At 33.6% G+C, this 11,347-nt stretch overlaps 1 protein-coding gene across 4 annotated transcripts in view; it reads right to left on the bottom strand.

The window, feature by feature from the left end:
• Positions 1 to 11,347, bottom strand: part of Syx7 (syntaxin 7) — an 87,092-nt gene that overhangs the window by 22,151 nt on the left and 53,594 nt on the right. For 3 of the 4 annotated variants that reach the window (XM_069845609.1, XM_069845613.1, XM_069845610.1), the window contains one exon: positions 7,521 to 7,622. The exons of the other annotated variant lie outside the window; for it this stretch is intronic. In XM_069845609.1, the coding sequence (XP_069701710.1) occupies positions 7,527 to 7,622 (96 nt within the window). In that variant the 3' untranslated portion in view covers positions 7,521 to 7,526. The remainder of the gene's footprint in view (positions 1 to 7,520; positions 7,623 to 11,347) is intronic. 4 annotated transcript variants of the gene reach the window in all.

The following is an 11,347-nucleotide window of genomic DNA, read 5'->3' as shown; positions in this document are numbered from 1 at the left end:
TTCAATGTAGCCAAGTGATTGCCTCATATTGCCTTAGCAGACAACTGTGATGTGTTAATATTAGTGCTGTCGATTGATTAAAATATTTAATCGATTAACTATTTGAATTTAATCGATTAATCGAGTTTTGATCGAGTTGAAAAAAATGTTTTAATATACTGTAATACACAATTATTATACATCTTGATTACACAACTTTTAACACTGTACCACTTCGGAATATGTATGATAAGACTTTCTTGTGTTAAATTCTAACGTACCTTGTTTATATGTTTCGACCTATTATGGGTCATCCTCAGAACTGGTAGTTGCTAGTCTTAGCGCCTCTTGTTTTGTTTCCTATGAGGGTGTGTTCGTGTGGTGTAAAGTGGAGTCAAAGAGTGTGTGTGTTCTGAAATTGAGTTGTGTGTTGAGAATTTCTTTGGGATGTGTTTTTGTGTGTCTGTATATTTCATATTGTTCTAGTGTGTTTAGTTTCCGGCTTTTTGGTTGCATGTGTAGTATTTCCACGTCTGTGTTGATGTCTCTGTAGGTGTGGTTAGCATTTGTAATATGTTCTGCATATGTGGAGGTGTTTTGTAATTTTGTTATGGCTGTGATGTGTTCTTTGTAACGCGTTTGAAATGATCTGCCTGTCTGTCCTATGTAGAAGTTGTTGCAGGTGTTGCATTTGAGTTTGTATACTCCTGTGTGGTTGTATTTGTTTGTTTGTAGAGTATTATTTGTTCTGTATGCGATGTTGTAATTTAATTTCTTAATGAGGTTGCAATCTTGTGTGTGTTTTTGTTTTCGTATGTTAGTATGTATACATCACACTAACATAAGAAAATAAAAACACACACAAGATTGCAACCTCATTCAAGAAATTAAATTACAACATCGCATACAGAACAAATAACACTCTACAAAAACATCTGAACACACAAACACAAACAAACAAATACAACCACACAGGAGTATACAAACTCAAATGCAACACCTGCAACAACTTCTACATAGGACAGACAGGCAGATCATTTCAAATACATTACAAAGAACGCATCACAGCCATAACAAAATTACAAAACACCTCCACATATGCAGAACACATCACAAATGCTAACCACACCTACAGAGACATCAACACAGACATGGAAATACTACACATCCAACCAAAAAGCCAGAAACTAAACAGACTAGAACAATATGAAATATGCAGACACACAAAAACACACCCTAACGAAATTCTCAACACACAACTCAATTTCAGCACATACACTCTTTGACTCCACTTTACTCCACACGAACACACCCTCACAGGAAACAAAACAAGAGGCGCCAAGACCAGCAACTACCAGTTCTGAGGATGACCCATTATAGGTCGAACATGTAAACAAGGTACGTTAGCATTTAACACAAGAAACTCTTATCATACATTTTCCGAACACAATTACTGTTTAATTTAACTTGTGTTTGGTGATAAGCATAAGTATTAAATGTTGTATATCTGTATATACAGTATTGTTATATTACAAAACAACTATTTTAATTACTTACTAACATATTTATTATGAGGCTTATAATTTATTGTGTCAATTTCTCCGGGAATTTTTGAGACAAACATAAATAACAAAAAGTATGAAGACTCACCTAGTTAATACTGCTTCAACCATGATTTTAAACATGTGAGTGCATTCACATGCTCCGAATTAAGTGCCACTCTACGTTTAGTAACAATGTTTCCCGCATCACTAAACACGAAAAAAAATTTTTTTTTTCTGTCAAGCACTTCTCTACGATTGTTCAATTTAAATCCAAACATTTCACCGAGTTTACCTCTCAAATTCTCATATGACATAAAGAAGTTTACACTTTTCACAGACCACAGAAAACTATTTTTTTTTCTTTATCAAACTAAACACACAACCGTCATATACAAACTCAGTACAGAAACTGCAATCACCTGCAAAAGTACAGCGGTCGAAACAGAAGACTGGCCCTACTGTAATCCGAATTACCTGATTTTAGAAAAAGAAGACAGTTACGCTCTCACTTGCACACAGTGTAGACATGGCTATTTTATAAGAAATGAGGAGGATGAATCCCAGAAACGTATGTATTTCATATGCTAGGAAGATGAGCTGACAAGGTGGAAGTTTTTTTGGAAAACCATAAAACTTAATACGGTTTTCACATTGTGTTTCAACTATCAATAGAGATAGACTAGGTCACTGTCCTCATGTCCCATCTCTTTCTGAAGTGTTTGTGCAAAGATTTTCTCTACGCTACCTGGTTTACAGTTAGAAAATAACAGTACTATTGAGTCATTCCACGTCAAATCGCACAAAATTATACAAATTTTGACCTTCATATTTCTGATTGCGTTTATATTTTTTTTACCAACTCTATGGGTCTCATAAACCAACAAGTCTATTTTTATTTCCTCCTAAGTCCACATGTTTTTAAAATATTACATGTTAAAATTCGTTAAAAATGTCGCACAATGCAACATTTAAAGCGTCATATTTCTGACGATATTGATGTTAAAATTTTTTTGAAAAATGCATTTAAAAGCTTAAAGTACTGTCTTTTATTAAATATTTACTAACTAATTTTAATATAGTTATTTCAAATATTTTTTTATAATTAAATTTTTAAAACATATACATCAATGTGAAATAGCCCTATTAAAAATCTAAAAAAATGCCTACTAGCTGCACTGAAGTATTCTTAATAATTCCAGAAAAAATCAGAATGGGATCTCCAATAGTTTAATGGAAATTTAATTACTTATGACAGAATGTGTAGCGGTTGGCGCAGCAGCAGTGGACGGGAAGCGTTAAAGCGTGCTAAGAGGTTTATCGGCACTGGATAATTGACTGAACATTGCAACATTACATCCAGTACGGATCAAGTTACTCGAGGAAACACTGCTAATTTACTTATTATGATATCTTCAAATAATTGTACATTATGCTTTTCAAATGTTTCTTTTCATTCACACTTTAAATTTTCATTCGCCTACCTTCTTTCTTGAAAGAAAATTGTTTTACTAAATCTTCAGTTTTTGACAACGGAATGAAAGAATATAATTTTAATGTACCAGTTATTGGTTTTAGATTATGGTATCTGGCCTGTAAATTTTCAGTGTGGTTTTTGTGCTTATTGAATGGACAAAATATAAATGACACGTTAGAAATGTTTTTTGTGACTAATCAAACAGTTTTTTTTTTTGGTGTTGTTATAGGATCTTGTATAGGCTAACTCTCGTGGCAAGTCTTTTAACAGTATCTCCAATGCCAACACATGGACCTTTACCATGCTACATTGCAAAGAAGTGTCATTCAGCACTAATTCCATAATCGTCTTTATGTAAGCAATTATTAATTTTTTTTTTTTTTGTGAACTTGATCCATTGGAAAAGTAGATGATTTTTTTCATATCGTTGAATTCTTGCTTTAAGAAATTGATTGCTTCGGATTGAAAAAAGTGAAAGGGATCGGTGTCATGTTTCATGGTTTCTGAGATGACATTACTTTTGTAACGAATTTCTGTATCTCCTTTGAAATATACTACGAAAGGATTTATTTATTTATTTAAATATACAGAATAAAGAATATAATTACAAACAAGAGAAATAGAAATAAAATAATACAATCAATATAAAAAAGGAGATGCAGTAGTATTAACAAAATTTGAGACCGAATGAGCAGCGCTCGTGTTCGGTACAGTTCAGATATAATATTAATAGGCCTATAAGAGAATATAAAATAAAATAAAGTAGGAAGTAAAATTAAAATTGTATTGTATTGTGGCTTGGCATATGTTCCAATGCACACCTTGTATTGAATCTTGTATTACAAATGAATAATTTTCAGGAAAGTCTGCAATAACTATGTAATTTTCAGGTTGTACCTTTCTTTGCATTCCATCAAAAATAAAATATGGCTGACTTTTGAATGGATGATGATGCATCTTCTACATGAAAAACTTAACATGCTAGGGAGCCTTTTACTTTTGAAACTTTTCACGGGGGTATCGTTTTGTTGTATCTTTCTTTTCTTGATAGGGGATTCTATTGACATCAAACTCTTGTTTAATTCCTCAATATTACTGATTTCTAGCACTGTATCCATAGAACTGCTAGAAGAAGTACTGGGATAATCACTTTCTCTGTCCGCACTTTCATTTGATTCATGTTTATTAATATCACAAGAACTACCGGCTTCACATATAATTTTGCCTGACCTATGCGGAAATTGATTGATTTTTACGGAACAAATCACATATTTGCACACTCAAAGACTCCTTTAAATTGAGCTTTATCAATAAGTCGCGACTTACGCCTCTTAGTGTACTTTTCTTTTTAAAAGCGTGATTAGGAAGGTAAATGGATTTAAACACTTGTTATATATTACGCGATCTTTACCATCACTCATGTTGTATAGAAGTCACGTCACTGCGCGAAATTCAAACCCAAACTGATTATTTTTCTCTCCTGCCATCTGTTTACTGCCATAAAGTTTACTGCTTTACCCAGCCTTGCTATCATCAAACACTTGGCTATATTACAGTATAAACTGTGAAGGGCTTCCCCTCTTAGCTAAGCTGACAATAATAAAATAATTTTAGATAAGATATTTACTGTTCCTTAAGGTATTAATCATTTGATGATTAGTATGGTGACATCAGATGCAACGGGGAATTTCCACGGGCAGCCTTCTAGCCTATGGCTGCAAGCAGTTCAGTAGCTGGGCATCGCGAACGCGTGCATGCCTCCGGAAAATAAATTGTTACCAATGTATGGGTGCAGATCCCATATTTATAAATGCAGTAGTTTACAGATAATACATCAGCGAACAAGTCTATATTTTTCAGATTTTTAACTTGGCTATTTAATATAGCAATTTTGCTTTGAAAAAGAAACGATTAAAAAAATAGGCCAAATTTTAAATTTATTTGTGATAGGCCTAAAGCAATAAAAAGTGTTGTATTTCGTCTTTCAAATGCGCCAAACCGAAAATCTCAATTATATGTAGACACAAAGTTCCATGCGAGTTTATGTAACAGTGCGCGCATAATTTGCGTAACTTCAAATATTCATAACTACACAAATAATTAATAATTCTGAAAATAAAAAAATACGGGTTTCCTTATTTGATGTCTGGAATTCATGAAAAAAAAATCGACCATTTCCGAGAAGGTCGTGTTTTATTGCTGTGCGATTTGACGTGGAATGACTCTATTGTGCTTTTAAGCAAGCAATTTCCGAGAGAGAAATATTGTCGGAATTTTTAGTGCGAGTTTGTATTAACAAAATAATAATTAATATCAACTACAACTGGTTAATTTTGACTCGATTATTCGATTAAATATTTTTGATAGATTAATCTTACAACAGAAATGGATCTATTAATTGATTAGGTCATACCGTGACTGTCTATTGGAAATGGGTTTTAATTTTGCCGCCATCTACACATGCTACCATCTAGTAATAGTCATATCTGAGACATGTCCATGATCAGGTCTTGTGAAATAGTACGTGTATCTGTACCTTTGTAGTGGAAGTGAGAACAAAGCTGGCATTTGCCTTGTAAGTAACTAGTTTCCTAGTTATTTTATGACTGAGGAAACCACTGAAACCCCAATAAAACTGGCTGACCCCAGGATGTGAACCCAAGAGCTCCGAAATGCTAGACCATTATCTCACCAATCAGCCACTTCTCTCGATGCATTAATACTGTTTTAACATGAACGTTCTAGTGAACATATTAATAAATTTCTGCTAAAGCAGAGACAAAGTCATTTGATGGTATAAACTACGAGTATCTTAAGGATATCAAAAACTGCATTTGAAGTTAATGACGAAAATGAAATTTAAAATGACTGTAATGTAATTTCACTAAATGTTTTATAACTAGATGTGCATAATATTTATTTCACTGACCTGAATAAATGAGATTATGTTGATATGTAAGGACCACTGTTAGCACTGAAGCATTGCCACGATGTCCCCACATTTTAAATATGAGAAAGGGAGGGAATGATTTCTCAAATTCCTATAATTGTGTGAAAGTCTATGCTGTTTGTGGCGATTATAGCGAGCATGGTTCAGACTGTAAGGATGTTTGGGATTTGAATTAAAAATGTGATATTTCTTTTCATTTCTGTCTTTATACTTCCTGCATTTCAATTTAACAAGGCAGAGTCTTCTCGTTAACTACTTCATAATCACTTCCTCATTCCATGAGTCCTAGTCTCGAAACAACAATGCAACTGACAGTCTAAATGATTCACACATCAATATGATGCCTATGAGATGTTTGAAACTGTAATGAATAATAAATAATATGTAATTACTGAGAATTGGATTCATTTGAAAATTAATAGCACAGTTAAGTACTTTAGAATTAGTATTACATAAAATTAACTATTTTTGTCTTTATACTCCCCACATTTATTAATTACTTCCATTTGTGTACAAATAATATATTTTTTTGATAAATTAAAATTAAGTTTAATATTTCGTCAAGATTTTGAATGTTAAAAAACATTTCAAGTGAATCTTTTCCAAGTTCTTCTGATACAGAAATCACAGATCTACAGCAAATGTTTTGACACAACCCTCCTTGTATGAAGATGTAAATCATTGAAGTAAAGAAGAATCCAAATGCATTATTTATTTATTAATTAAGACATCATCATTGTTACTGAAATTGCCATAAAGATACGATGTCCTGGATGGATGGGTGGTTTCTTTTAGAAAATACTGTGATGCACATAACCTCTTAAAATATAAAGACAAATGAAAATGAATTCGCTAACATAATAAGCATACACTTAAAAAATGTGAAATGTTTGAAATAAATCTGCGTGAGCAAGACTTTTATGAAAAAAAACGAGGTGAATGGCATTCTGATTTATACATTCACAGTTACAACTGCTGTATGATTCAACTCATTTTATAGACAGAATATTTTTGTCAATCATTAAAAAATGTGAAGAATCACAAACGGATATATCGAGCATGTGTGTTCCTAAGCTGTATTTAGTACCTTACTGTTCAGATTGACAAATAATACTTTGTATTTAACTTCTCCTACCAGTGTGTAACTTTACAAACAGATTTCGAAGTAAAGCCCATGTCATAGGTTTACAGAACGCAAAAGATCCCTGTACCTTATAGATGGCTCCAGGCAAAATTTCTTGCCTACGTCAAAATGTGGAAATAGCACAATAGGCTTAAGTGAGTGTTGGCTTGTTGCACCCTTCATCCCTAATTCATACCATATCACCAGGTTTGAAGCCACGACCTTCGGATCCAATGACAAGTATCTGACCAGTTACTAGGATTATATGTAGATAATACATAGTTAAAAAAAAATGTAACAAAGTAAATGGAGGAGTGTATATTTACAACAGAGGAGAAAATATGATACTAAGGTAACAATATTTCATTAATAAATTTAAAAACGGTAATTGAATAAAATCACAAAAAGAGATAGCAATCACCATAAGGAGAAATAAAAACCACTACTTACATGTGCTCAATTTGAGACCTGCCAAACAATTATACCAATAATCACAGCCAAAACGACTGTGAGGCAAATTGCTAGGATACACTTCTTCTTCCGAAGTTTGGTCTGCAAAGCAAATAAAAATGCAATATGGCAGGAAAGAAAAGAACTAAAAAATACAAAGAAATAAAAAGTTCAATCTACTATTAGAATGTACAGTCTTTATACAAGCTCATAAATTACTCATCTACGAGATACCTAATGTTACCAACTGGGGGAAGGTAGAAACACAAAGGCATACTATCTTATAGGAGGCAAAGCTGTTTTCAACATACTGCTATAAGCAAGTGCTTAATCCTTAAAGATACAAGGGCGATTCAAAAAGGGCAAATTTTCTCCAGTTCTAAGATGGTGAACGTAGACTATATCTGAATCAAAAACACAGTAATTATAGCGGTAATTAATTGAATAAAATGACAAAAAGAGATAGGAATCACCATAAGGAGAAATAATATCACTAGTTACATGTGCTCAATTTGAGTAATGCCAAACAATTATACCAACATGCGCGTGCTATTACAACAGCTATGTTTGTTAAGTAGCTGAAGATATATCAACTTAGTCTGAATAGTAACCAAGAAATGAAAAGTTCCTCATTAAAATGAAAGTCCTTTATACTACAGAAACATCACTGCACACGTAATAGTTAAACAGCTACAGCTTCTTCATCAGCAGAGGTCAGGATTACAAATTAAATCACAATCCAGTTGCACATACAAATAACAAAATAAATGTGAAACATAGCTTTACATTAAACGTTTTTGTCGCCATTACACCAACACTTTGGCTGTCATATTTGGCATATTTTCAATATTAATACTCTCATTGTATGTGTGTGTATGGTCACTGTGAACATTTAGTTTCCAATCAGCACACTTTGTTTTATATATATGTTTCTTGTATACATCAATATTTGTAACGTCAAGTGGTGTTGTTACATTTTCGTTGTAAAAATTATTAGTTACAATTAATTTTATATTGACATCAAAATATTGATTTTTACCACCACCATCCACTGCGAAAATTTTAAGCTATAAAACTACTTTTAATTAAAACTGAAATTAAAAGTAAGTACTAAATTTTTTTGTCGTCATCAATCAACTCGAGATATGACAATATTGTTTTATACTTCATGTGGTGTTGATATGAACACTTCATTTGAAAATTCTAACACATCATTAGTAGACATATGTTACCACTTCTTGTAATTGGAGTATCTGAGAAGGCCTTATAAAACAAACTCTTATCTTATCTCTTCAAAGGAAAGCATCTGCTTTAATAGCGGTGGGTATTAATTCACTGATTATACTGTATGTAAGAATGTATGTATGTATGTATCCAATGCCTACCCACTTTACTTTACGTGATTCGGGTTCTGCATATTGCGAATAGATGACAGGATTGTGATCTATTTTCTAGTTGTACACCACTTCGGCGGGCTACACTGTACATGATGTATATCTGTGGAGATTTATGTCGGGTGAGTGTATGTGTAATGTTCGTGTAAGTGTAGTGTCTGGAATGAGTGATGATGATGAGGAAGGGAGAAGGGGAAATCCAGTGCCAGCACATAGCCTACTCCTGTAGAATAGCACCAAGAGGGCCGCCAGGTTTAACGTCCCCATCCAACGGACGGGACGAATAACTATCAACATTGACATATACCTTCTCTTCATATGCACTGCGGGAAGATTTGGGATTTAATCCAGGCATATTGGTGCACAATCTAGTGATTAGAAGTTGCGCACCGCCATCTCTCCTAGTCCCGAGTTAGAAATTTTACATGAAAATTTCTGACCCTGCCAGGAATCGAACCTGGGCCGGCCAGTCTGGAGGCAGACACACTACCATAGAGCTACCTTGGCAGACCGTATGTAAGAATGTATGTTTGTGTATGTTGTATTTTTTTTCTAGCTCTGAGAGAATGAAAGATGTTTATAACTCTCCTATGATTTCCTAAACACCAATTATAGAGTTTTGGGACTAACATAAAATTAGAGGTCACACAAAAATCAACGAAGAGCTTAGAAAAGAAATGTATTAATCTATCTATGGAAAATAAAATTAACATTGGGGCTGCATAATCAGATTTAGTCATAAAAGAACAACACAGGAGTGAAGTCAAGGCAGATTTATAGAAAAATCATACCAGTTTGATGAGAGCTGCATGTTCTACAATGAGTAGGAAGAGATAAAGAACAGGCCAGTATGCTGCTCCTTACAGGTAGCAATCATGAGGAGCAGCCATGTCAATATTTTTCGAAACTTGTGCTGCCATCTTGTGTGTCACTTCTCTACATGCCATTTTAGTTTCACTATGCTACGTTTGTCCATCTTGAAAATAGACAGTATAGAAAACATGACCTTACTCTCTGAATCACCATTGTATGTTTGCGTGACTGATTTACATAACAAGAATAAAGTAAAAAGAAGCTGTACAACCATAAATATTTACAACATTAAACAAATAATTTAAAATGTTATATTTTTACACAAGCTCTCCATTAAAAATTCGTTCCTGATTCTTATTTAAACTTTGGAGAGCCAATAAATTCATGAAGTACAGTTATGTGAAGTCTGATGGCTAAGGATCTGTGAAATCTGTGACTTGCAAATTTGCAAAACGAAGGAATAAAATAGATAAAAGTAAGGAATAAGTACAGAAAGTTTATACTGCATTACCAAAGTTTGTTTTTAGCATTTTACAACTCGCAAATTTCGGAAAATGTTTAGGAATAAACGAATTTTAATACCAAACAAATCTGTTGTCAGGAGTGAAGTCAAGGCAGATTTATAGAAAAATCACACCAGTTTGATGAGAGCTGCATGATCTACAATGAGTAGGAAGAGATAAAGAACAGTCCAGCATGCTGCTCCTTACAAGGCAGCAGTCATGAGGGGCAGCCATGTCAATATTTTTCTATTTTTCGAAACTTGTGGTGCCATCTTGTGTATTACATATTCTGTTCCTATATATGAAGCTATAAGAAGAGATAACATGTTGGCGAATCACACCAAAGGGATCATTATTCCGAAGTTTTAAGTTTCTGTACATATTTTGGTGTATAATAAATATTTAGGTATATCTTATATATTTTACATCTTTTGAAGGATATTGCATATTTTGAATGACACTAAGTGGCTGGGACCATAAGAGATATTCCTGACATGAATGGTTTAATATCAGCAACAAAAAAGTGCTCCACAAATCTCCCTATCCCATGCAGTGCTACAAGAAACTGATACCATATGTGCCTTTACCTCCACAGCCTATGATTACTAGATGGGGAATGTAGATAGAAGCTGTGAACTTTTCAAAGATCATTTCGAGGCAGTGAAGTTGGTGGTGGAAACATTTTCTCCTGAAATTGCATCATCTGTGCGTGAGTCCAAGAGTGCTTTTAGATTCGAAGGTAGCTTCATCAATAGCATACATCACAAGTCACTTCAGTTGGATTTCGAACACTGTTAAAAAGATGAACACTTCTGGAATGGTCCTCCACGAATGTATTTCGATAGTGAAAGATGCAACCAATAAACTGAGTGTTGTGCTGGGAGTAATTGGTGAGTATGTTTCAGTAAAATTTAAATTAGTAAAATTTAAATTATGTGTTGAAAAAGAATCCAGAATACACAATTCTTTCCATTCCATGCAAAATACTTAAAGGTGAGTGTATGCATCTCCTTGAGAACATTGTTCCGAGTATCATTTCTCAACTGAAATATGTGTCAGTTACTTCATGTGAATAACTGAATTGAATTGATTTTAACAAGAAGGGCACAATGGCCCA

The sequence above is a fragment of the Periplaneta americana genome, chromosome 14 (genome assembly GCF_040183065.1).
Source record: "Periplaneta americana isolate PAMFEO1 chromosome 14, P.americana_PAMFEO1_priV1, whole genome shotgun sequence".
NCBI classification, from domain to species: domain Eukaryota; kingdom Metazoa; phylum Arthropoda; class Insecta; order Blattodea; family Blattidae; genus Periplaneta; species Periplaneta americana.
Note: the sequence above shows the minus strand (reverse complement) of the source record. Positions and strands in the feature narration are given on the sequence as shown.